This window comes from Tinamus guttatus, unplaced genomic scaffold (genome assembly GCF_059628265.1).
Source record: "Tinamus guttatus ecotype Peru unplaced genomic scaffold, ASM5962826v1 Tinamus_guttatus_pri_ptg000211l, whole genome shotgun sequence".
Classification (NCBI taxonomy): Eukaryota; Metazoa; Chordata; class Aves; order Tinamiformes; family Tinamidae; genus Tinamus; species Tinamus guttatus.
Window position 1 is genome coordinate 7,613,278 of NW_028288745.1, and position 27,857 is coordinate 7,641,134.

The 27,857-nt window shown below is 40.8% G+C and overlaps 1 protein-coding gene across 3 annotated transcripts; it reads right to left on the reverse strand.

Annotated features, from left to right (window-relative positions):
* Positions 1 to 1,263: 1,263 nt before the first annotated feature.
* Positions 1,264 to 27,550, reverse strand: PLPPR4 (phospholipid phosphatase related 4). Of its 3 annotated transcripts, XM_010218888.2 has the most exons (7): positions 27,392 to 27,549; positions 15,193 to 15,378; positions 12,446 to 12,575; positions 10,929 to 11,124; positions 6,841 to 6,898; positions 5,438 to 5,611; positions 1,264 to 3,517 (listed from the first exon to the last, which is right to left on the reverse strand). In XM_010218888.2, exons 1-7 carry the CDS (start codon positions 27,467 to 27,469, stop codon positions 2,180 to 2,182), a joined length of 2,160 nt encoding a protein of 719 aa, XP_010217190.1. In that variant the 5' UTR covers positions 27,470 to 27,549; the 3' UTR covers positions 1,264 to 2,179. The 3 variants fall into 3 exon arrangements, with proteins under 3 accessions (XP_010217190.1, XP_088380601.1, XP_088380602.1); XM_088524475.1 differs by lacking the exon at positions 5,438 to 5,611 and having other exon boundaries at positions 27,392 to 27,550; XM_088524476.1 differs by lacking the exon at positions 15,193 to 15,378.
* Positions 27,551 to 27,857: the final 307 nt, after the last annotated feature.

Consider the following 27,857-nt stretch of genomic DNA (forward strand, 5'->3'; position numbering starts at 1 on the left):
CATTCAACATGTACAACAGTTTGCCACCCTACTGGTGATTTCCTTACATGTATTTTCCTGCAAAATACCCTGCCACGGACGTCAGATGGTGATGAGGTTTCTGTCCATTACTAGCAGAAAAAGGGTGGTCATTTCTTAAAGATCCAGCCCCCTTCCCCAGCAGTGGGCAGGGGCAGTGAGGGAAGCTCTGTTGGACAGGCTTGGCTGGTGGCACCTTGCTCAGCCCAGAGCATCTGTGTAACTGGGAAGGTTTATAAAGCTTTCTATGAAAAAGGAATCTGAATCCCTTCTTCTGTGCAGGACAGCAAGCACCGTCCTCCTGCTTCTGAGATTACTTGGGATTGGGGTTGGGTTTGGTATTTTCAATTGTTTTTTCTCTCACGTGCGTGTTGTGCTATTTGCCTTTTTAAGATGGGATGATTCTTCCTTCTACCTCCTGTTTGTGGGGATGGGTGGGTGTTTCCACCTCTTCCTCAGAGGTCTGTGCAGTAAGGTTTGTAGGCAGGTCCTGGCTATGTATTAGGCAAGTGATACCCTGAATCGGAAGAGGACTTGGAGCAAATCACCCCATGAAAAAAGCCCACGGACAGACCTGAGCTGCTACTGCCTGTTCAGTGAGGGGAAGGTGAAGCTATTCCCCCCATCCTGGAAGCCATCTGATGGCAGCTCTCCTTCAGGTAGAAGTGACCTAGGTGAGAATGAGGAAATGCGCTGGACTTCCTTCGTGAGTTATTTGAGCCCAATTACACTGAGTTTGTCTTCCAGTATAATCAGGACATGTGATGGTTTTTCCTTTTAGAGTTCTCTAGGTCATTGATTCCTGGCAATACAGATCTTAAGTGGGTAAATTCTTTCTTTATATGATGAGCTCAGTTTACTAAAATAATCCATATTCTCTCAGGTGCAGAGACCCTCCATATTATTAAATGGGGAGAAAAAACACTGTTCTTAAGGAGGGTCTGTTGGAGGACCTCTCTAGGGACGTGAACAGCAGCGGTGGCACCTTGCAACACTCCTCAGGGATCCTGCAATACCAAGGCATTCTGTCTTTAAAGAGAAGCATAAATTCCCCAAACGATGGTCCCTAGGGTGAAACTTGTGATTTTTCTTGTGGCGTGTAAGCAAGTGAGGTGAGTAACTGCTGCTGAGTGTGAGCTAGAATATAAATTGTGGTGTCCTTGGAAAGTGGCAGTTTATCTATGTGTGGCTCACCTTTCATGTTTGCGCATCTCACTGTTAATGGCGTCACGCATCATGTAAGTAAAAACTAACAGAAAAATGGAAGGGTTGCTGAAGGACAGAATGACAGATTTAAAAATGCAAAATCTGAATTACTATTAGTGCTTTAAAAGACCCCTTTAAAAATAATATTTAAAACAGTTCTACAAGTTAGCCCACTAAGAAGCAGCCTCTTCATTAGTAGCACCTGTTCTTAAACAAAAGTTGAGCAGTAGCAGCAAAACTATTCAAAATAGATAGTTATTCCATTCTAATGGAATGTCACCAACACATTTTGTTGCAGTAGACATCTTAAAGGACTACACAAAACCTTTGCAATCTTTGAATGTGACAGATCCACTATAACAAAGCTGTAAATATTTCCTACTCTAAATGAATGCAGCCAGCATCATCATAGTATTAGCAATATTACTTTTAGAGTAACTGCACATCAATATGTTATGTGTTTGCAGAGTCTAGTAAGTTTGCAGATTTTCAGAACATTTAAAGTTTCTGTCAGCACCATCCTGTATTAAAGTTTTGGTGCAAACTCTGCAAAGGTGAATAATATAACACTGATACAGCTTTTGCTGTGAAAAAACAGTTGATTTTGTACACAAATATAAATAAAAAGTTGGCACATTCAGGAAATAAAGTGTCTGTGTTCAAGACCAATGTTTTGATTGACATCATCATTCTCAGATAAGCTTTTTGAGTCTGAAGAAACTAGTTGCATGAAAACGTTTCACATTATTTAGGTTCTGGCTTTGTGCTTTTCCCCCCGCCACGTGATTAGCACAGGTTCATGCACACTAACGTCATCAGTGTTCAACAGATGTTGGGCTGATGGTCAGTAGCTTGGCACATCAAAGGTGACTATCAGCTCAAAACAAAGAGAGCGGAACCTGTATCAAGATGTGTTTTACTCAGTGGTGGTGCGGACCAGCTGATATGTCTCCTCTCATTCTTTGTAAGCTCGGGTGGGGGATGTTCCTTTGTAGAAGATATTTCTGGTGTTCTCTGGACTGCTCCCTCGCTCAGGGATTAAAATGATGTTAGCTTTTCTCCGAAGTGTTGAGTCCCGGCTAGAAGAAATGGACAGAGTCTCTGAGCCAATCTCACTGCCCTCCACTGGCGTGACTCTTATCGTAGTGATCCCATGGTGGTGATGCTCGCTGTTATCTATGTTGCTCCTTTTCCTGTCCCCTGAGCCATAACTGTCTTTCAAGGAGTCACAGCTCTCGGAGTCTCTGTTGAGATCATTTAGCTCATATGTCTGACGAAGGGTGATTTTTTCAGGGCCTTTCCATTTCCATGACCCACTTCCTTCACCTTCTGATGGCATCTGAATTACAGGTCTGTTATTTTCTGGATGGGCCTCAACTCTGACAATGCTACTTGGCTCATGGTCTGTCAGGGTTTTATATCTAATGGCTCCTGTGCAAGTGACTGTGCTTCCCTCTGAACTCTTTGGACTGCCCTGAAGCACTCCTTGCTGCTTAGACATGGCTATTACTTGCATGATTCTTGGCTGACTGTTGCTTCTACATGCAACACTCTTCTCAGCAGCCTTCAGCCATTTAGCTCTAGCCGAACTACTTTTGGGAGACGTGTTCACATTTTCCTGAGTTTCTTCAGGAATATGAACTAACTGGGATGAGCCAGGACGTGACTGAATAGAAACCCTGGGCCCACCAGAGAGACCTGAGTTGTTGCAACCTGGTACACTACCAGGCTGAATTTTCAGGTATTGGTTACTTGGGCCATGATGATCCCCATTTACACCCACTCTGGAGGGCTCTGAGCTTGACCTCATTTCAATAGCTCGTGGTGGTGACTGGCCAGATTCAGTCTCTATTACTTGCAGTGACAATTTTCGACTTTCATTCTTGTTCTTCCACTGGGAAAGCAGTTGTTTGGAGCGGGCAGAATCCATTGATGCATGAATTGTTGCGTTTCTTCTTGCTGGGTCTTCCAAGGATGGTGTGTTGACTCTTGGCAAAGTGTTGCTGAAAGTAACCATATTTTCCTTTCCCATTGGGCTTCGTGGTGTTATGATTTCTACATCAGCATTTGCTCTCTTGATGTTAGTCAGAGACCCTGCATCTCTGTGGTTCCTATTGAGCATGCTTTCAGAGCGGTGTGTGGCGATGCCGTCGCTGCCGCTTCCGTTTTTACCAGGCAAGATTCTGTTGGCATCTTGGCTAAGGTCCGTGAAAGACCGTAGTGGTTCTCTGTGATAATTCTGGTGAATCATGTTCTCCTCACTTGGCAAGAAGTTCCCCACAGCATACAGGCCCTGATATTTGAACAGCAGTATCAACAACCAATTATGAAAAAAGAAGCAATTAAAGATATTTTAGCTATACTTTTTTGCCTTTAAATATATTAACTTTCCTCACCCATGAATTCTTATTCAAAATTCTGTCCTCATTCTGATGCATCTAGGTATATACAAAGTGGTCTCAGTATTATAACTAGGGCACATAGTACATGGAATTAAATAGATGAGGAAAATATTTAGCCTCCTTCTATGTTCCTTGCTTTATATAGCAACAAATACTGCTGAAGTAAGAAATGCTTTGTTACAAAAATAACAAAATTAATGTTTTGCAGTATTCTGAGCTAGTTAAAGATGTTTTACAGCTGCACTGCTGTCTGCTCTGATTTATTGAATCTTGTTCCAGCTTGAATTGTTCTCTGCTCTGTGATTCTGCCCCTTGCCCTGTGTGATAACCATGTAATACAATATCTACATGATAAAACAATTTATTGACTTTAAATCAATTGCTTTCCAAGCTGAACAGAACTGTAACAACATTAAGTTATACTACACTTTCTTTTTCAGCAGACTCAGTGTAAGACGGTATCATTTTAACAGAACTGAGAGCGTATTTTATGACAGGCTGAAATGCTTGACTCAGTTAACTGAGCTTACTCATTCCTTACACCCCCTTTGAGAGTTATTTGTAGTTTCACAGTGTTTCCCCTCCACTTCCCTTCCTCTTATAGATAAGTAGCTTTCCAGACAGATTTACTGGCTACTGGCTATCCAGGACAATGTCTCTCTTTGATGTACATCGTCATGCAGTAGTATATGGAGAAGACCTAACAAAGAACATTCTTGTTTGTGGAGTTCAAACATGGGAACAGTAACTCCATTTATGAGAATCTTCAACAGCTTAATCATTTGAAATAATATTCCCAACAGAGAGTGCCTTTCTGCTCACGGTGCAGGAAAAGAAACTGACTTCTCATGGGGCTTCTACTTTCTGCACTGGTTACTGTCACTTCTACTCCACAGTCATCCTTTAGACCATCTGTACATAGATTACATTATCGTGTCACAAAAATAATGTGACAGGCTATCATCTTATTTTAGCATTGTACAAAAATTCATCATTGACTTCTTGGAGGTCAAAACTGAATGTACTAGCTGATAAGAGCCCTCTGTTCACCTGCCCACACTAGAGCCAAAAGTGTCCGTGTGAGTTCCTGATTGCTCTCGGGCACCTGGGCTGACGTTCTGCAGAGCAGTGAGGGCAGCCAACAGTCAGGTTGGAGACACAAGAGCAGCAGGTGAAGGCAAATGCTGGATGAACTTCCTACCAGCAGATACAGAGCGACTTATCCTACCGTCCCTTCTGAGGTGCTGCGTCTGCTGTGCATTGGAGTAACCTGTTTGGGACAGCCTATTTCCCCCCCATCATTTCCCAGGCAGCCTTTCACCAAGACCTCCAGAAAACTCAAGAGGTGTAAAAGTGTGCTGATTTCTTGCAAATTCAGCAGTTTATTCAGTTGAGGTGCTGTATATTTATTTTGACCATTTTTGAGATTATAAAGCTAATGCTGACAATATAAATTCAGGCTGGCAGGAAATAGTGATTAATCCAATAATTTTATTGTAGAGTACAAAAGTGTGAAGTAAAAATGCTCAGTATCTCTAAGTATTTAATGAAGCATATCATGTTAGAGCTATTTCCCCATACAATGTGGGAACATTATACATTACTGTGCAGCGTTATAGCACTTCAATTTGAAATGTATTAGCTTTTTCCTGTTTAGTTTTATAAATGACTTTCCCTAAGAGTCATATTTGATGCATTTTTGCTATATCTTAAATTTTTGTATGTGATCACGATGAAAGATTTTCGTAAAACATAACTGGTACTCTTACTATATACTTAAAATTTCTAAAAATTACTCCATCCATATTTACCAAATAGAGAGCAATTCCTCCTCCTATGAGAAAGCCACAGTAAACATCAACTGGATGGTTCTTATACTGGGTGATACGAGTGAGACCACATAAAATTCCACAGATGATAAAAGCAAAGACCAGAAGTGGTTTCAGAAGTTTGGAGGAGTCTGTCAATGTAGCATTGAAGTACATCTTAAAAAAATAGAAAAAGTGGTTGAAGAAACTCAGGCTGACAGAAGAAGATATGAATTTTCTTGCATTAAATATTTTTGATACATAGATCACTATTCTATGTTAATATTTCTCAGTCAATTTTGCTAATTTTGTTTTACAGCCCTGCTAAATCTGCTTATTTACTGTAGAAAAATAAGAAATCACAAGAAACAGATTTCTGAAAGCTCAGGCATTGTCATTGTTACTTTTTGAGGTCAATTAGGGTACGGATTTTATGCCCAAATACTGTTCACAGTAAGAGCTTAAATGTTCTGTAAATATGTTTAAAGAGTCACCACCTCTGAAATAGAGAAGGCAGATGTCATGCCAGATGAAAGCAGTATCCTGTTCTAGCAAAAGCCACCACCAGATGCTTTAGAGAACCACTTCTCAGCTGGGGGCCACAATGGTTGGGGGGTCACGAGAAGTAAGTGGAGATTATTCATCAGCATCCTACCAGCTTTTGGGCTTTCCCTGAGCAGAATAAATATACTCTGGCAAACTGCCAGTACATCCACAATTCCATTATTGAAATGTTATTAACTGGTTGTTGTTTGAGTTTTATGATGGAATTCCCTTTTCTTTTTCCTTCAGGAGTCACTCATACAAGCATGGGACACTGAACTGCAGAAATGTCATCAATCAGAGATGGGAATTGAGCTGTGATCCCTGCAGCGTGTCCTGCCATTCCCTGCTAGTTGCTGCTGTTTGCTATTCACTTGCTCTGCAGTAGCACCTCGGAGACCTTTGGAAGTGGTTGTGCCATTTCATCCATGCTGCAATTCTATGGAAGCCAAATGAAACTAGATCACGGATGTTTGCTTCTTAAAGTTTAAAACAGTGAGTCAAGTGAAGACAGCAATAAAGAAAATGTTAATTTGAATGATAAACTAAAATATCATGCTATGAATCAGGTAAGCAGTATATCCTGTGAGAATAACATGAAGCATTAGACTTTAATATTACATTCCCCTACCACAGATACTGTTGCTTCTTAACAAAGAGTGTGAACCAGTCATATCCTTACTATATTCTTAGTAGGCCTGCTTTTATTTCAGCTGTTAGTAATTTCAATTTTGCTGTCAAACCAACAGGATAAGAACTTAGATCCTTAGTGCATTAGATAACACACCATTTTACAACATACAACAGATGACATTCTGCCTTTTTTCTTTTATAAATGAAAATGAACAAAGTTGATTACTCACCGAAATGTACACAGCTGCAAAGGCTGCCAGGGTGGCATGTTGAGAAGGGAATGACTTTCTGCCAAGGAAGGACACTCAAATTATGCTTCTCACTTCAAAAACACTGTACTCGTATTCAGTTGGAAAAAAACACTGGGTGGTACAGTCATTTTCAGCTTACACATCCTAAGTAATATATGATCCTGAACACTTCATTTCTAAATTTTTCTTCTATAGTCTGGAGAAAGGACTAAAGTTAATGCTTTTTTTTTGATTAAATATTCTACATGAAAGTCTTTTTGTGAAAGAAGAAGAGTGTGAATGAACTAAAGATCAGATGATTGATTTTAAGAGAGAAATTTCTATAAATAAATTTCTGGAATCATTTTTTCAGTAAGTACCTAGTTATGCAACTTCTTTAATGCAGGAAGCTGGATCTTATGATTGTTCTCACTGACTGGACTGGGGCTCTTCTCAGTAGAAGGACTCATCAGCTATATAAATGCTTTGATAATCAGGCCCTAACTTTACCAATGAAGTAATATGAAAAAGAGAATACCTCTATGAAGACTGATGATAGGGTAAGTAAGGACTTTTGTTTTGCAAAGGCACAAGTAGGTCTACAAACCTCTTATAATTTGAAGGCTTAAGATCTGCAGCACCCCTTTGTCCCTTGATATGTCTCACACTGGCAACATGGAAATAGCTTGTGCCCTGCTTTTTACTGTAGCAGTGGGAGTATGACAGGACACTGTAGAGGGGCATCCTTATTTGCTATGTTTTTATGTTACTTTTCACTAACTTTCTAACTTTCTAACCTGGTGGGTGTGAATGAAGTGCAAGCACTTGGAGAGGACATTTTAAAAGCCATGAAGCCCTTTCCAGAAGTGGAGATCAAAAGGGCAAATGAAAATATGTCAAAGCTCAGTGAGACAACAAACAAAATGAAGGTATCTGCAAAATTGTTGAGGGCTTTCTGCTCCCACTCAGGGGCTGGGGAGTTAACTGGCTGAACAGTCATTTAGCTTCTCAGGTGGATTTTGGTGCTCCACTTAGGTGGGTTTCAAGTTTCTACAGCCATTCTGCGAGGAGCACCTAGTTAACTATTTTAAATAATAGCAGGGACTGAAATACAGGCCTTTGCCCTCAGTCAAAGACATATTTTTTTCCACAAAGCAGCAGCATCTGCTGCTGTAATTTTTTCCCCATGCATTTTAGTTTGTTCTAAATAATTCACTGACAATTAAATGTGGGCAAGTAGTTCAGTGTGAATGCCATGCTGCTGACCTCAATTTGAGCCCAGGGCTCCAGCAGGTCCTTGACTCTTTCCAAGCTGAAATCAGCGTGATGCCTTTTCATTACTAAAGGCGGATTTCTAAAGCTTCTCAGTTTTTATATCTGAACAAACCTTTCACAGTGGAATCCAGAGAACAAGCTCAAGGTTGAGGACAGGGGACAGGAAGCTAAAGACATGAAATAACTGTAAATGTTTATAATGGCTAATCAGCTCCTCTCCCCTGTGCAGGTTTTAGTGTAAGCATAAATCTGCTTACAGTTTCTGTGGAGCTAATGTGTAGCTTTGATTCTATGAATTTTAGTACCATTCAGAATTTAACCTTAATTTGACAGCATTTCTGTGGCATATAAAGTATGTCACTATGCAACACAATTTTCTATTTATTCTGCTTCTATTTATATACTTTCAGGACAAGCACAACATGTTACAGAGTAAAAATATTTTGTGTGCTCTGTAATGATGAAACTGCTTTCTCTTTCTCTTATTTACCTATTAATCTAAAATGAAAATATTAGAGATAAAATATATATAGCTTTTTTTGTATGGCTGTATATTTAAAAACAGAGGTCTCAGAGAAAGCATATCCTGAGCTCAGAAGTCAGTATATCACTCTGCTTATGCTTGAAAATGGGTGGAGGGGGAAGGCAAATGGGAGTAAACCGAACATCAGAAATGACACAGGATATAGAATTATTAGGCATCTCCATATAAATGGTGAAAAGGCTTTTTGAAGATTAACAGAGAAAAGATGGACAAAGCAAACCACTGGATATTCAGGGATGTTGCAGAGAGTTAATCTTACTAGATTAAGATTAATCTAACTGCAACATCCCTGAATATCCAGTGGTTTGCTTTGTTAACAGAGAGTTAACTCTCTAGTTAATCTTAATCCATGCAGTTAGCTGGATGCTTAGGTATGCTTCTCTCTATTTTTCATAGGGGAGTCTAGAGGCAAACTTCTGGAGTCGGAGTTTCCAGGAGGTACAAATCAAAAACGAAGACTGTTCTAACAACTCCCTTACAAGCTGAAATTGCTGCTGTAACAAACAATTGAGGGGAGAATTGAAACAGTAACAATGCTGACTACTGTGCTGTAAGTAGTCAGACATCAGGAAGCAATAATTTATTAGAGCAAAGATGCTATAAAATTTAATTAAGGTGAAACTGAGGCTGGTGCCAGAATATTATAGATCACCAAATGGATCCTCTGTGATAGGAATGAATTACAGAAATCAATTCAAGGTCATCTTTGTAAGGATATATGAACATACAAAAAATGACTGCTTAGCCTTCATCATTTATAACTAATTTAACTGTTTTTGGGAAGTGATGATATTTAAACTTAGGAGTGATGTAGCTACAGACACATATGAGAGCTTACAATGAAATGAACTGGTATGTAATAATGCATACAGAATAAGGAGGAGTGCAGAGCTTTAGTGAAGAATTGACAGAAATGAAACAGCTTCATAGCTGCTAATCAGTACACAGATAAATTATGTAGCTTAGAGACAGAAACTGTGAACATTTCAAACATTCTATAATTGTGCTATCTTTGGGGGCAGCTGGAAATTAAATAAGCACTTCATAGAAAAAATCAATCAAAAAACAGAAGGACTGCAAAACATTCAGAGGGCTGCAATATAAATGACTGATAGACAAGAGAGGTTACCTTGTGTGAAAAAGATGAGGAAGACTGATCTGAAGCTATATTCAATGGAGAGAAGAGCTTTATGATTTCTCCGTGGGGAAGCACATATATTTAGGACACAGTAATAAGGTCCTTGAACTAGGGACTAGCAGTTGTATATGTGTGTGTATATATATATATATATATATAGATTTATATGTACAACCTTACTAACGTAACTCTCTAGATTCCATGTTTAAATCTATGACCTCTCATCATTAATTGAGAATTATCACCATTTTATCACATCTAAGTTGTTTAAAACAGAGTATGTAGTCTAGGTTATATTGCAACTTAAATGAGATGCAATTTCTGAAATCTGTTATTACACAAAATATTGATTTCTTAGATGCTGTCTAGGTAGGGAGGCTAAAGACTAAAAGACCAGAGAGGATGAACCACAAGCTAGGAATCCTGTGAAACCAGAGGCACGTGTTTGGGACACACGTTTGCACTGCTATAGTCCTTTCTCTGATGAATGAATTTTCTCAATATCTGTGAGTATCAATAATCTAGTCAAGCACAGAAATGGAGACCAAATAAAGCCAAACAAAACCCCAAACCAAATGTGAATAACTAAGCCCGAAATGCCAGGACAGTAATCCACAGTATATAGGGGTTTCAGATATTAAGTTCATGGGTAACTTTTTCCCCTACTTGATACGGGGAACTTAGGCAGATCCTACTTAGAAAAGCATTGGAAACATATGTGTAATGTATAATTATATAATAATAATTTATGTATACTATACATGTAATGTACATATATACTGCATAATGCATATACATATTACACATTAATAATTGTATAGAAAAGTGCCTCTCCTCTGCAGGAGAGGAAATAACTAGCTACTCATGACTGGGCTTCCCAATCAGACAGAAAGGCTTCCAAAGCTCACTGATGGCCTAAAATCCTTATACAGAAATATCATGAGAGAGATCTAAAACTTCTCAGCTTAATCCTTATACGGAAATATCATGAAAGAGATCTAAAACTTCTCAGCTTAATCATAAAAAGATCTCAAACCTCGTTCACACTCCAACTAGAAATTAACTCTTGAAAGTAGGACACAAAATAATAACAAATACTTTAAAATGTACACAATGAAGGATAAAACTAACCTTCCAGCATTGATAATATTGACATCAGTTCCAGAGCAAATATCTTCCACAACATAGGAATTCTCTGCGCAGGATACATTTAAGGATGTATAGTTAGGCTTGCAAACAGTCAGGAAATATGGTGCCTGATATCCTGTTGATAGCTGTATAATATCAGTAATAAGAGCAGTAGAACAAAGACCAAACACATGAACACCTAGGAAAGAAATTGGCAAAGCTTGTTAAATTTATTACGATTTTTATTAAGTGCAAAATAGATGAATTCATTGTGAGATACTTTCGATATGGTGATTTATATCACTGGATTTTAGAGAGGCTTTAACCAAAGAATCATTTTTAATGAAACCTGATATCAAAGCTCAATTCTTTAACATTAAAAAAGTGATTTATTTATTTATGGTTAGAAAATTGAATTTGTTTTCTTCCAGTTGATAATTAACATTTATTTTTGATGGTCTGGCATTCTCCGACATCTTTGTACATAAAGTACACAACACTGGAGCTGCTTCTGTGTGAAAAGCAATTTGCTGAGCCGATTCAAAGGCAGCCATTTACATGAGCATTTGTGCTCATTAAATCCTTAGATTTTCCCACTAACATAGGTGTAACAGCACAGACAGCTGCTTAGTAGTTCACTGCTCTGAGGAGCTGCTCTCTTTTTTTTACCACCAGAGACGGTTCAGCTGGCAGTGACCTTGGCTACCTTCCCATCTGGGGCGGATTTCAAGGCCTGGCTGTTCTTTGCTTTCTCGGCCGTGGAGTTCGTAACCTCTTTGGCCACACACTCCAGCACTTCCCTGCCTGCCGGCCTATGGACACCCAGTGGATAGTCCTCCTCCTACTCAGCTTTCAGTATGCCTGCCCCGTAAGTGCTTTTTGCTCAAAACTGCTCTAATGAAAGATTTCTGCAACACAGAAAACCTTTCCTTAAGCCACCTAAGTGACAGAGGAGCTTAACTGTAACAGGGGAGCAAAATCCAGGTGTCCTTTCAAGTTTACTTTTAGTCACTATCAATGAAAGCAAAGTAAAATTCACAATATTCCTTCATATCATTAGCTGGATGGACTCTAGCCATTTTTCAAGAGGTAGATAAACATGTTCCAGAAAAAGAAAGTAAAATCTGACAGTTTCTGACAATTTGTTACTGTCATGCTATTCCTGAGTACTGTTAGCTGGGTTGAGACCTTATAATGCACTGAAGAGATGTGGGAGAAACAATTAAAAGAAGCCAGCTCAAGATGGAGGGGGAGGGAGGCAAAACAAATGCTTCCTTTAGCAATACTGACAATAGTATAGCAGGGGAAAGGGATAATGGAGAGTGTAGATGTTGCATTACTGAATAGGGGGTTACTCTGTCATTCTATTTGACAGTTTCTTCTTGTATTTTTCTGGCAGATGAATATCTGTGCCTGTGACGGCCCTGCACTGTTCTAAAAGGCTTTTCAGAGAAGGAAACCTGCGTGATGAAAACTGAATGTACACGGAAGGCTCTTTGTAACTAACATTTGAGACCCACCAACAAATCTGACAGCTCTTCTAAGAAAAGAATTGAAGTTGCATCCTCCTGCATTAATATTGGCCTCTGTTCCAATCCCATTTCTTCTTTTGGACAGGCAACAGTAGAGAATTCCTTCTCCTACCATTATCTGCAATGACAAAGGAGCTGTTAAGTTAAATGAAGCAGTTATTCGGAAGACAGTGATTGAATTTAAAGGGCTGAAATATAATTATAACACAACAAATGTCATCCACTGACATGTACTTGCTTTTAAAAGATTTGTATCCATATGTAAACACTCACTAATGCAATTTAGCCTGAGTGGGAGCAGGCAAGAAGGTGGTGCTGAAGTTGACTGTAAGTGGCATAAGGTTTTGGAAGGACACTCTTTTTCTATTATTATTAGATGTGTATAAAGTGCTCAGTGGAATGGTGTCCCTGATCTATGGTTGAAATTTGATGCTTCTACACTAAAAGAGTAATAATTAGAAAATCTCTCCTCCAAGGTAATATCTTAGTGCTTCAAAGGTGCCTTGGCTTCATGCCTAGCAATCCCTGCTAGAAATCCCTGGCAGCTTCTAACTACCTGCCCCCCTGATCTTCCCAATTGTTTGTGACCTGGGTTTTAACCAGATCCACAGCAATAGCAAAAGTGGCCCTCTGAGCACAGCAAGGAAAAGAGATGATGACTGAAGCCCTGGAGAAGAGCTGAGAATAGAAATAAGGAGGGAATGATAAATGAAAAAGAAATTACTTGCTTGCAAGCCTGGAACCAGTCATAAGTTTGCAATTTCAGGTGTGAGTGTTCTTCCTGTTAAGTAGTGCAACTTGGAAATCCCTAGGGGACTGAATCCAGGTTGTGTTGAAATGAATGAGGCAGTTCTCACCTGTGGGAGGAGATTGACTCCATCTATCCACAGATGCAGCAGAGAAGTGAATGCTAAAAGCTGCAAAACAGTGCATTGAGATGCTAATACTTCCAAATTATGAAAAGTGTGCTGTAATTATCCATGAAGTTTGTGCACATTAACACCCCTAGTTTTGGAAGAAGAGGGGAGATCCATTGGACAAGCCTAGTTTAACCCTTTTCTATAATGTTAACTGTTTTTTTTTTTTCCAGAAAAATGAAGCAGTGTATATAGTCTCATTATATGGAAAAGTCACTGATTAGGGATATTTAAGGGATTTTATTAGATGAGTACCACAGTCACTATTATCTGTCTCTATTTGGTCATTTTACAGGTGAAACCTTTTCACAAGATTTGAGCAGTATTTTAAATTAAAAAAAAAAGAGAGAGAAATTTAAATAGCTTTTGCCAAACTTTAGAGGAGCCTACATAGGAAGAATCACCAGAATGGGATATTAATTTGTGTGACAGAGGAGAAAATAGGGAAAAGGCAAGGCCTATGATAAGAGGAAAATTCAAAGGGTGGTATTTCCAAGGAATCAGCCTGCTGCAGCTGGGGAGGCAGTAGGACCGTCTGCTATAGTCAGCAGTGACTTTCTGCCAGGATTTGGTGTTGGCTGCAAGTGCCTATTACCTGCAGCACTGTAACTCTTAGATTTTACTTCCTAAACAAGTATAATTTTTGGTCTGACAGTTAGGCAAAACCATTAAAAATGGCTTCCAAAGGAACCAAAATCAAACCCAGTAAGAGGACTTCAGGTTTTTGTTTATTCCGTTTAAAAAAGAAGAACGAAACACGCTGGAGACTGTAGGGAGGATGACTTTCATATGGGCATCATATTATACAGATTTTGTAACTGCAGATTGGCCACTGCCATGAAGCAATGATCTGTTTAAGGGACTTTGGTGAAGTCAGCAGGGATGCATTTGTAGCTATCTTTGCAGAGATGCCTAAGTGAGATGCACAGCCACTACAGTCATGGAAGAGCAGAGATCCTTTCAGAAGACTGGTTTGTATTCCTGGTGCCTGGCAGTGCTCCTGGAGGTGACTGTGGTGAAGAGGAGCAGCGTGAAAATAATGCTCCTAGCTGAGGTGCCTGAAGTCAGTGAATCCTCTCTAAGATATATAAAGTCTTTCACTTCATTTTAACTTGACACAGCAATTCCAGAAGGGGCTATATTTATCTATATCAGACATTTTATTTTACTTACTACAGTGTCCAAACTGATCCTATTCTGACAGAAGTTTTTGTTCTGCCCAAATCGTGTTCTCCCTCTGGATGAGCCACGAAACCAGTTTCCTTTTTGCCTGCTCTTAATGACTGATTAAGTCACAACTTAGAAGAATCCCTTTGCTGTTCTGGAAAGCACAGCAGTGCTGACCACTAACAAGACCAATATAACTTCTCACTGAAAAAAAAGGTAGTTCTAAAGAAAGTGGTATGTGCAGGACTGTAAATAAGAGGCTCCCATTTCCAGCAAAATCCTGAATTTAATGCAGAATCGCATACTCTGGAGATGTCCTGTCTGTAAACAGCTCAACTCTATCAAATGTTTGTACAGCCTAACAGTGATTACAACTGTTTTCCATGCAAGTGTAAATGCCCACAGGGCTGTTTCTCCATTTGAACATCCACAGTCAGGGCAGCATGAGTGAGCAGCTGTTAGAGGGAATGTTTAAAGGAGGGTGTCTTCTGCTGCTCCAAAAGAATAGGAGGTGAGTTCATAATTGTAAGGAAAGCTGAAGAGTCTGAATGACACTGTAACCTAACTGAAGCCACAGAAGCTACCTTTCCTTATGCCATCTGAAACTCAATTCAAAATCTTTTGTAAGTGACAGTGACACCTCAAACTTACCGTAATTGAAGGTGCAGCAAAAACCAAACTAAGCAACATCAAGAAGGGAACAGCCTCTTGTGTAGGTTCAATGTATGGCATACTCAAACTCTTGTCATAGCAATTAAATCCAGAGTGAACTGGCTTGAAGACATCAGTAAGTTCAAGGAAATAGAGGCTAACAACAGAAGATGCCAATATTGGCAACTAGGAAGAGAAGAAAGCAACAAATTACTTTTCAGAAATGGAATAGCAGTGCTTTTGCATAATCACCATAGTGTGCTCATCTCTGCAAAGTTTGTTATTTATATCTCTCTGCTGCTTGTAATATCAATTTTACTGTCTTTAAATAATTAATTCTCTAGATACATAATACTGTTGAGTTGATATCAAGTAACCCTGTTATCTACTGACATAGTCAAAATACCTGATCCAATCTTCAACCTCCATAATTTCACCCTTTCCCTTTTATCTATGAATTATTCTTGGGCAGACTGATGTTTGTTCAAATGGAAGTCTGAGGTCTCCCATGAAGGGCCATGGGGCTCTGCTGTTCAGCATCACCCTTAGTTTGGGCCTTTAGCAACTCCCCGTCATGTGTAAGTGTTTATACTAAAGCCAACTGGGTTTAAATATCAACATACAAATGTTGAACAGTAACATTTAATGAAAAGAAAAACACTATCTAGGGCTTCCCTGGAAACTTTGACATAGGTGATAATATAGTGTATTGCCTTCACCTATTCATTTTAGGAATTCTGTCAAAAAAAAAAAAAAAAAAAGTGAAATTCAGTCTGCATAGAACCACCAGAACTATGATTCACAATTCTTTTAACTTCTAGGTATTTAATGTTTTTTCACAATTACTTCCATTTATTGAGAAGTTAATCCCTGTGGGGATAAATTCACCCCAGCTTAACCCCAGCTCTGGAAAGCAGAGCTTGTGCCAAGTGGTCTCTGTGGAAGGAGGTTGTTCAAGGGAAGCAAGAGCAAAGGAGGCTACTGGTTCTGCAGCCTGGGGTTTACGAGAGAGTAGATAAGGCAGCTCTTCCCTTGTGTTTAATGGGGCACTTGGTGGGAACCAGGAGCCAATAGTTCCCTGCATTCTTTATTGAACGTCTACTAAATTCTCATTTTTTTTATTTCACAGAGTTCTCACTGAAGATGACCACGTTACAGTCACTGCCACTTCATCTCCACTGAGATGCAATGACTCCCTCCCTATGTTCCTGCTGCAACAAAAGGTACCTGTAAATAATGGGATGTTAGCTGCACATCTTCTCCCCACCACCATTTATTTTTATTTTTTTTAGATGGCTACCATGTTGACTTGTCCTCACTTTTAACTGCAGCTGAAAAGCACTAGCTTGCAACTACTAAGATTGATACTACTAAGATTGATACTACTTAGATTGATAAATCGTACTATATAATATTTAAATTTATATTATTATGCATAATAATTACAACTTATAATAAACATATGCAATATATAATACAACATGTAAAATATGCATTCCTGCCCAGCAGAGAAAGTCAAATTCTTTATCTGGATGCATTACTTAATAGCCCTGCTCACGTCCCGCTGGACGCAGCCCCTGCTGGCTGTCAGCACCCGTGCACTGCACAGCCAGGCAGCAGGGCAGCCTGTTTCTAGGCTGTTTGTAGACGTGCAGGAGCAGAGGGGAGGGAGGGAGTCTCCACCGGTCCTCCTGGGCACGGGTGTTCTACACGTTTGAGCTTGTGCCTATCACAGCTTGGCTCCTGCACTGCATTTACTTTTGGGGCATCTGAAGCATCTTTTATCATTAATCATCCGCAAGTGATACGTAACTGACCCAGCCAGGATTCAGATCCCATGGGGCAAGGCGCAAGCCTATTCCAGTAAGCTCAATGGACAAGAATAAGCAATGGGTCTGTTACCCTTCTTTTCAGAAACGATGCCCTTTTATCCAGATGTCCCAAAGGACCATTTCCTTGGATGGAAACATAAACTAGGAAGACTCATTGGATGCTTTGCACTCAGAATTTCTTCTCCCTTGTGTATTTTTTCATTTTTTAATGTCATGAAAAGAAAAGCCTCTCTGGGAACAAGCACTTGCCTTACCCACAAGTAATTACTCTGATTATGGCTTTCTTAGATAATCAACTGTTTTAAATGGCAATACTGAACTATTATAAATAGGTCATATTTGAAGTGATATTTCATTGTGAGTTATTAAAATAGATGATGTGGTTAACTTTCATTATTTAAAAATGCTGTTTGTGTTAAGTATAATTTCATTGTTAACTATAAAACAAGCCATGACAAAAATTGCATTTCACTGTCTTACGGCTCCTCTGAGCTGTGCACTACAGGACTACCATGTTATTTCTGACTATAATTATCCGTTCCCTTAAAAGAAAAGGAAGTGTTCTAAAGGACTGCAGATCCCCAGCATAACTGCTTACAATACTAGTGATTAGCTTTCTAGTCAACTTGCTATATACAAGATGTCAGAACCTACAGGACATTTTTCTTCATACCTTTAAAAATATAAATACAAAATTCATCTTCAAAAGGCTAAAGAAAAGCAAATGCTTCTACAATCTTCCAAAGACTGTAAGTGGCTATTTAATGTATGAATATTTATTGAGTGTTCTGCTTAAGGCAGCAGCAGCTCTGTAATTACAGACTTCAGCTCACAACACCTTGGAAATGTCAAATATAATTAGATGGTATAATATATATTGTTTTAATTACAAAGTGGAATAGGAATTTTCCTATTCCTCATTAGGATAATAAACCCACCAACCTCAGCTTACATATCTTGACTAATAAGTTTTTATGGTCTTGCCTCCTTAGTCAGCTAATGGAGAGAAGTTCTTGTTTAGCTGTGCCTTAGACCTGGAAATGTAGAATCTGACCCATTTGGATCACACTGTCTTTGCCTCAGGGACTTTGAATCAGGACCATAAGCAAAGCTCCTGAAAATTTTTCATTGGGGGTTTATGTATTTACAGATTTTTTTTGTTTTGTTGTTTTTTTTATAACTGCAAGTGGAGAGGCTTTCTTAAACCACAGAACTGTGTTATTAATATAGATAGAGTTTATATTGCAAAGATCTTGCTGCATTGAGTTAGGTATTGTGCAAGGATGAGAAAAGATGGTTTTTACACCTAAGGCTGAAAATCATACTCAACAAGGATGGAAATACCTAGAGTAAGGTTACAAGAATAAAGAGAACAATAAAAGGTAAAAGCCTCTGTTTTTTTACATATTGCAGGACAAAGTAAAAGGCATCCCTTAGCCAGGAGGGATGATCCTCTCTGAAGCTACGCAACGTGCAACAAATCATGCTGAGGGCCAAGAGCCACAAAATGTACATGACACACTGCAGATGGAGCAAAGAAGAGACAGCTGTGAGAGCAGTTCAGAGGTGAGAACAACATTATCATCACGCTAATGATGGCCATGGTCCTGGCACCCCTGTGGGATACTGGCTTCATTAGTTCTGTTTTTTGTGTACCTGTGAGCATTAAGATTATCTGGGAGCCACAGTGCCAGCACAGTTCATTGACAGTCATATGGCATAACCTACACCTGATTATTTGATTTAGCTGCTAATGCATTTTTTTTTTCTAGTGATGAGGAGGCATAATTTGTTTTACTCTCCTGTATCTTTGTATGGTACAACTCTATGTGCCATGGGGAACAGCATTACTTCTCCTCTACTTCTTCTGATACTGGTATTACTGTTCTTACTATCTCAGGTCTTGCGGGGGGAGATCAAGCTGCACAGGAAAAATCCTGTTACTGGAGTAAGTGGAAACCCAAACAACATAAAGTTGTCCTTTGGACAGCTCAGCATCTGGATGACCAACTTTGGCCTCCAGCCTTTTGCCAGCCACACATCCTGTTGTTCTGAGTGAAATCCCCTGCTCTGGAGTGAAGCTGTAGGACCTTTTAACTTTCCCACCCCACAGCATCTCTGCAGCACCCTACATCTCTAATTCAAGGTGCTTGCTCCTCCTAGAGAATTTTCAAATAATCAAATCTTTCCTAAAGCTACATGGTCTTCATAGGCAACATTGATAGACAGCAGTAGCAACCAAATACTGATGGTTTCCTAAATTATACCATCATGGAGATGGTGAGGCTCAAACCAAAAGGAAGGCAACAAGTAAGTCCCACAATTTCTTTATTATTTTGAAAGAACACACAATCTGAAACACATCAGCACAGCAAACTTCTTATATTCATAGCTTCTATAAATTCCTTTTCTATAAAATTATACACTGGTAGCTACACATCTGATACATACATTTTTAACTAGTATTTAACTAAGCAAAGAGTCCATATTTATCTTCAAGTGAGTAATATCTTAAAATCCATACTCTGAGTGCCATCATGGAATGTCACATACTCGAGTGAAACACCTGAACCTTGGTTGTGCGAGGTGCAGCTATGTGGCCCCTCTCAGTTTGGCTACAATGCAGTGCAGGCTGTATCGTTTATCTGTGAACTCATATCCGGATCCTCTGCTGTAAAGCACTATTGTTGCTGAATTGCAGTGTGTCGGTGGCTGCCAGTAGATAGTCTTTAAATGTGGCTACAAAAGTAATTATCCTGGATTATATTTCATTCAGGCTAAATGAGGGAAAAATGAATTGCCTCTTGTTCAATCACAGTTAAATAGTGAAGTCACTCCTCAGTACACAGACCTGAATGACTTGAGTGGTTTTCCTGGAGATTGGCTGCAAATACAAAGACCATGGAATTGATTTGTTTTACCTGTCAGTATAGGAAATAACAAAATAGGCAGAGAAAGAGCAGCAGCATGTATATGTGCATGCAGCTTTCCAAGGAGGCCAAAACACAATCTGCCAGATGCAGACTAAGGGCAGTATGACTAGCCTGCCTGTCGAGAAAGTTTAATGGAAGCCTGATGGTCTATTTGGGGAACAGATAGGTTATATTTGGAAACAATTTTTTTTCTCTTTAGACTTCAGTAGGTAACCAGGCTGGCCAAGAACTGGAAGCCAAGAAACTGTAAAATCCTTAGGCTGTTCTGCAGTCACAGCAGGCAAGGGATTCTAGAGCAGGGGAGCTGCCTCCTGGCATTTCTCCTGTCTTCTGGGAATCAAGGATCTTTGTAAATAATGAAGCAAATAAACAGGACTGCCTCAAAGAGATAGCTAATGAGTGCCATCAGTTTATCCTCATGGAAACACTTTCAGCAAAGTGCTTGGGAGGAGTGTCTATTTAATAATTATGTTTTGTTAGCACTGCAAGGCCACAGCATTCTGATAGAGTCTATAAAATGTATCATAAATGTCAGTCCTTGTGCCAAGGAATTCATGGTCTAAAAGACAAAACACAACAGATGGATGAGACAAAAAAGAGGTCTGTGGTGGGTTGGAGGAAACAAGGTATTCCTATTCTTAGCCAACTACTAACAGCAATTACAGCTTTCAACGGCCATAGCTGTTGTACTGTTACATCCTGCTGTGTGCTTCACTAAAGGCAGGAAAGATTGGAGGGACAACAGGTCTCTCTTTTATCCTTACAGGAATGAGGTCATTACTGTGATGTCTGAACACTCTTCAGGAATAGGGTAAGCACAAGATATAGTACCTTTCATATTCAACTCTAGTCTGCCCCTATGAAGTAGTATTTGCATTATGATTATGTGAACATGAATGTTGTATTACATGTTTTTGTTGTGAAGATCAGTGGTAAAAAGTTGGCAGGTTCTTGTTAATTTCAGCAGGAATTGGAATTCATTCTTGGTTTGGAAAGTTTTGCTAAATCCTTGGAAACACACAAAGACATGGGAATGATACAACCTCAAGTAATCACAATTATTTATGAAAGTTTGCTAAAAGATGTCTGAGGAAAGTTAGAGTCTGAACTAGAATGGATTCCAGCAATTATTTTGTATTGTTGTTCTCTTAGTTATAAGTAATTATCCATCTGGTTATGAAACCTAATGCAAATGACAGATTTGAAGCATCTAAGTTCTGGGTGCTCTTGAGAGTCTGTGATTAATACAAGATACCAGACTTCTTTCATGCCTGCTAATTGCAAGAATGGGACCGTGTACCAAATTTGCTCTAATGGGACTGAAATCAGTTCCTGGAAATATATTTGAAGTAACTTTAAAACAAAAGTTTTAATTACAGTATTTACCTGCAGGAAATGTTTCTCTCTGAGCAACAGTCATGTGCACTAACATACAGATTACTGAGGGATGGCAAAGGCTGAAGCTCTCATACATTTCAGACTGGTCCTATTCCCTATTTCAAAAATGATTTACAATTTATTACCAGAGACTGGCCCTGATTTTGCAAATTATTTGTGCAGGATTGGGATCTCTTCATGGCAGCAATATGATGCCTTTAAATACAACTAAAGATGTAAACAAATATTCCTGCATCTTTCTACTGGGCCCTTGGGAGGCAGCTCTATTAAACATATGGCACGTAGTAGGAAGGACAGGAGTGCTTGTTTTGCTGTCCTCACTATTAGTTCAAATCTGCCTGTTGTGGCAGTATGGAGATTGTTTGCTTGCTGCTCTGAATTCATCGCTTAGAGCTCCATTTGCAGCATCTTCATGAAGGAGGAAGGAAAAAAGAAACAAAAATGGAAAAAAAAAAAACACCACCACACACACACACAAAAAACAAAACAAAACAAAACAAAAAACACAACAAAAGGCCACCCAGCTCTGAATCTGTCCAAGCTTGCACAAATGCTGTCCTTTTCTCTTGCTTTCTGTAATTCATGGGCTCTTCCTCAGGGTCCCCTCAGCCCTACCAGCTGTGAGGAGCTGGGCTCAAGGCTCAGTTTGCTTATGCTGCAAACTGTGCTATCATGAGCACTTCTGAGAGGCGGGACTGGATGCACGTAGGTGGGGACCTGCCAGCTTCCTCACTGGTTTCTAAGGAATACCCAGGTTTATAGATATGTTTGTTCTGTTTTAAACTGAATTCTTAAACCCCTCATGCTTGAAAGAAAAAAAAAAATCTTTTGAAATTTTATGAAAGACTTTAAAAAAAAAAAAACTTTTCTCTCTCAACTCCAGTTTCTGCTGCTCCTTGCACCTTTTCTAGATGCAGGTTTCAATTGGCCAAGTTTTAAGGAACTGGTCTTTTCTATAAATGATTTTTACCTCACCCTTGACTAAATTTTGTGGAAATTAACTGCAAGATGGTGTGATGGTGTTTCTTCTCCTAGATTCAACTCTATTGGATTTAATTTGAACTCCCAATTTGGAATCCTGGGTTCTACAGAAATTTATTATCATTACCATTTATATAGAATTAAATTATCCCTTATTCCAGCATTGATTTTAGAGTTTAATTGAATTGTTCTGCTACCAACCAACCTGTGGCTTCCAGCCCTTCTCCCTGGGCTCCTTGGGAGCTATTCGCATTCTCTCTCCTGACAGCCTTAGCACAGTCCTGATCTCTGACACCTTTTCATGCTCCTCTTTTGCTAAAACTGCTGGTGTGCAGGCTGCACAGCTCTTCTGTACGCAAGAGATGATGGGCAGGCTGCAACATGGATGACTTTGCCATGAATGGCGTTAGCTGCTTTGAACGAGTAGCAGCCTTCTCGGGCCCAAGGCTGCCCCTCACTATTTTGGGGGTGGTCTCTAATGCACTGTTATGAATAAAACTGACTCATCCATCCTCTGCGAGTCAGCCACAGCACAAGGTCAGCTTACTGAGCAGACTGTTAAGTACCTTTTTCTTCTTTCCTCACCCTTGCACATAGCTGACTATTGAGATAAAAAAGCCAAGTATGGGGAAACTATTACACTACTTGCACAGTCTCCTACTGCAGTATGGTGTTAATTTTGGCTTCTATAGTTGTCTTTTTGTTCCTCCTCCCCACCCCTCCCCCCCAAAGACAAATTTAAGCACAACAGAGAAATATACATACAGAAAAAAGGCAACTGCCATGTGTTTCCAGGAAACTGTGGTGTAGAAAAGCTCTTTAGGAAGGCTTAACTCTACACACTTATTCTAATCACTGAACTCCCCTTGGAGTCATGCCTGATGTCTCTGCAGTCATGCCTGTACTTGCAGGTAACTAAGTGCATAATTTAAATGTGGTGGGTCATGAATGGCTGAAAAAAAATCCAGGAGTGTCTGAGAAGTGGCACTGAGCTGCCTAGAGATGTGTACAAACATTTGAAGCCTAGCTCTGTCCATATATATTAGAAACAAATGGAAATAGAGGCTGAATTGATTCCCACCTATGCCTTGGAAAGCCTAGGAAGAGAGCTACCTGTGTCAGCATGCATGCACCACACAGCAGGGGTGCAGCCAGGACCAGATGGGAGGCAAACTTAACTGTTACCTCCTCTTAGTCCTTGAAAGTTAAACAGCCAGCAGATGAAAACTGTGTCGCAGGAACAAAACATGCAGAGGCAAGATGTTTACCTAGAGAAGAAGTTCATCAAGTGACTCAGCTGACTACACTTGGGCTTTTGCATTCCCCCATCCTAGGCAGAAGGTGAAGCATTAGTGCCACTGAAGTCAAAGGCAAGATTCCTAGCGACTTCTCTAACACCAGGATTTAAACCAGAAGTTTTTTAGCTGGGAGCACATGGTGAAGAAAAACACCCATGGATCTTTAAAGAGATAGTTGTTTTTCTTCACAAAGGAAAACATTATCTGTTTTGCCTCTGCAAGTGAGCCCATTCTCCCAGGAACAGAAAGTACATAAACCTGGGAGTTTTCCAGATATATATTTAAAATGTGAGACATCATGTAAATTTAATCTGTAAGTGAATTTATTCATGATATATTCTGAATATGCTGAAGAGAAACAGGTAACAAAACAGCAGAACTTCTTCCAGGAATAGCTGACTTCCCTCCCTCAGAAGCTTGTAGATTTTTTTACCATGAAAAGGAATTTCCACTAGACCAGAGGGAATCTGAATTTCCATGACAAGTTTTGTCTGTCTTGGCTATGAAAATGAAGCTCAGATTATCCACAAGAACCTAAAAGCCACAAGCATAATTAGAAATAAGATAGGCAAGACTGCCTGGTAATGCTGATTACCACCCACTTCAGGGGAGTGGTGTGACACAAAAGCTGAAACTATTAAGCTCTCAGGAGTGCACTGTGAAATATTTTAAAATAACCTCTAGCACATAATTGTGATAGGATAAACCACCAAGGTTTTACTTTATGAATCATGAAGTTGAAAGCATGTTATTAGAAATGTGTTATTGTGTATATATGCTGTATTTCATATTACATTTGTTTGCCTCTGTTTTTAGTTTGACCCATACACATCTTTCCAGAAGCTTTATTTCTTTTCATTTTTAGATTTCTTTTTTATTTCTGTGTTTTCTAATACTCTTTGCTTCTCTTGTGGAAACAAGAAATAGCTCTAGTCTAAACAGAGATCTTAAGAAGGGCAGATTGGTTTTATGCTGTAATTTTGTTTTTCAAATCTGATAGTTTGAATTATTCATAAAATTTACACCAAAACAAATCCAGGCCCAGAGTATTTCCTTTAGAGTTGACCATCACTTGGCATGCATGCAATCTGCCTTTACTAATAAAAGTAGTCTCATAATATATTTGTAAGCATCAAAGAATCAAGTGGAAAAAGCCAGTGACAGGGCTTTATGTATTTGTATGCTGCTAGCTCAAAGGATGAGGTCTTTCTAAAGCACAGAATCTGTCTTTACACATTCTGCATGCCTAAAATATCAGTTGCAACTGATTGTTTTTTTCCCTTAACTGTACAATAACTTTCATTTGTATAAAACAAATGCACCCCTCTCCTACTGCTGAATTTCCATTTCTTTCTCAACCCCAAATCCTTTTTATACTTCTTTTGTTTTTCGTGTAGTATTTGAGAGCAAAACCAGCACCATTTTTAATGTATTTTGTAAACAAGAAGCATGAGTGGCAGAAAAAAAGCATACAAGAGGACTGAAGACATTTAGAGGAAAGAGGCTGAAAGCCTGTCTCCCATCATTCATTCAACCATATGTTCATGGAAACTAAAAGCTTTAAAATAATGTGCTGTTATATAAAATCAGATAGCCTTGGTTAGGCTGGCTAAGTTTTGTTTTTCAGTAGTTGGCTTTTGTTGGATCTTAATAGGAACTAACCTCTTGCTTACAAAAGCAATCAATGTAACAGTGATGCCAGTCAACCACACAGTGACCCCTCCATCCTTTACATTTGGGAATTTCTAATCCCAATAAAATTAACGTTGATCAAATCCCTTTTTATGAAGTAAAATTCAATCTCTGGTTCTCCTTGAGCCAATCACAGTGGAAAAGGCTAAGCCACCATTTCCTTTCGATGCTGTTGAAGTGCTCGTATCCTCCTGTGCTATTAGGCGCTGGCAGCTAGTTAGAATTAGTGCACATTGGATGTATACAAGGTGGATGTACACAAGAAACACAAGGTGTTTCTCTCCAGATACCATCCAAATTGCTGTCACCCTTTCACACAAGTGACCTGTATCCTCACTTGTGGTGTGTGAAATGGGTTCAAATCCTGCTAATGTCTAATGGGAGAGGACTGGTAGCTCACCAAAGACTTTTCTCATTCATCTGTAGTCTTAGGTGGATTGCACTTGGCTTTTCATCTTGATGTGGTTTTAACTTGCCCTCAATACTTAGAGTGTGCACTGGCCCAAGGGGGACATAACTCCACAGCTTGTCAAGGGAGAGCTTGCACCTGGGGCTTCCATTCTGCACTCTGCTCCTGTGAATGAATAATGTGAAAGTGCTGAAAGTTCACTGGGAGGCCTCGGGACTGCGACTGCCTTTCATGCAGCTGGGTGCTGAAAAGGCTCTGTTGCACTCTATGGAGTGCTCTCCACCTCTTTTTAGATCTATCTGTAAATGGGTTACCGAGCATCTCAAAGAGGCCTCACCAGAGTGGAGAACTTGCATGCTTCATGTGCGAACTGCGCACACAGCTCACCGATTTCTTCATCACTTGCAGAATTGTTACAATCCTTGTAACAGCTACAGGAAGCTTCTAGGGGAACTACAAGGATGGAATTAATATTACATAAGACAATTCCTGAACAGCAGGCACACGTTTTGTGCTGCAGCTCTGTAATTCACCCATCTTGCTGCAGGCCAAACCACAGCCTACTTATCAGCACCATTTTCCTGTGTCTTGCAGGATCTCTACAGCAGCCCCTGCGTGTGGAGTTCACCCAAGCTGAGTGAGGCCCAGTAAGCCCCTTCCCATTTGAGCTCTGAAAGCAGAAAAGATGGACCAAAGAGTAAGGAAGGCTGATGAGATACAAGATTTTTTTTAAAGGCTTCTCCAGCCTTGCCCTCTCCCTCCTCTACAAAGCTCATGTAAGTCATATGGCAAAGCAAGATCCTTCCATCGCAGGGCTTTCTTACAGGCCTAGTTACGTGGGCAATGCATATGCCTGACACCTCCATAGAAGCGACCCCTGCAAAGCTTTCCACTAGATTATTTATCCTCAGCCAGGGCCTAACCATGTCCTAGCAACTACTGAAGTCTTCAGGGACAAAAAGGCCCCACTGTTACCTAAAATCCCATCTTTATCCCTTCTGCATCTCAAGAACTAAAGCACTTCAAATAGACCTGAAAGATAAGATTTTTTTTCTTACATATTTCCCCCCAGTTTTCACATTACTTACGATTTTTGTATTTTATATTCTTACCTAGCCCACCGGTCATCCACAACTGCTGCACCATATTTTACCATTACAGTTCTCCACCGTATTTTCACACTACATCTCTCAGTGAGCACATGGTACTTCAAAGCACCCCAGCCACTTCCCGGCGTGGGGTCACCAGGAGCAACCTGCCCCTCCGTACAGGCGGCCACTCGCACTCACTGTTGGAATGGGCCGGGAATGAGCAGCGACCACGGCGCCTCGCTCCCCCGCGCCGCCCCCAGGCCTGCCCGGCTCCATTTTCCAAACAGTCAGAGCCTCGCGGACAATTCAGGCGCCCCCCGACTGCCGTTTCGGAAGCGCTAAGCTTCCTGACGGACCCGATTCATCTTCCCCCCACACAACGCAGTGGGCGGTTGCCCGAACCCCGCGGGAGACACGCGCAGCAAAGACTCGGTGCCTGATCCCGGGAGCCCCTAGCGACCCCTCCCCTCGGGAAGAGCGCGGGGACGAGGAGCGCCCATGCCGGGGGTGCCAGCTCCCGCAGCGCTGCCGCATCCGCGCGGCCCCGGCACCGCCCGCCGCTCACCTCCACGAAGTAGAAGCAGGGCAGGAGGGTGACGCTGTCCTTGGTCACCTTGCCCTTCTGCCGCTCCTTGGCGGACATGCTGCCGGGAGCGGCGGGCGGCGGCCGCGGGGCACCGCGCTCCCCACGTCTCCTCCGCCCGCCGCCGCCGCGATGGCTCCCGGCGCCGCCGCGCGGAGCTCGCGCCTGCCCTGCGCGGGCCTGACGTCAAGGACGGCGCTCGGCGGGCAGGGCGAAGGGGCCCGACTGCGACGAGGGCGGGGGGCTCCGCGGCCGCCTTAACCCCCTCGCTGCCGCCCGGCGGGAGCGCTGCGGGCGCGGGCAGCACCTGCCCGGCCACCGCCCCGCCCGGCGCCGCCCCCGCGCGGCTCCCCGAGCCCGCGCGCAGCACGCGGCGCCCCCCGCCCCGGCGCGCGCAGCCGCCGTTTCCCCCAACCCGCGCGGCAGCCGTTGGGGAGCGCGGTTCAAA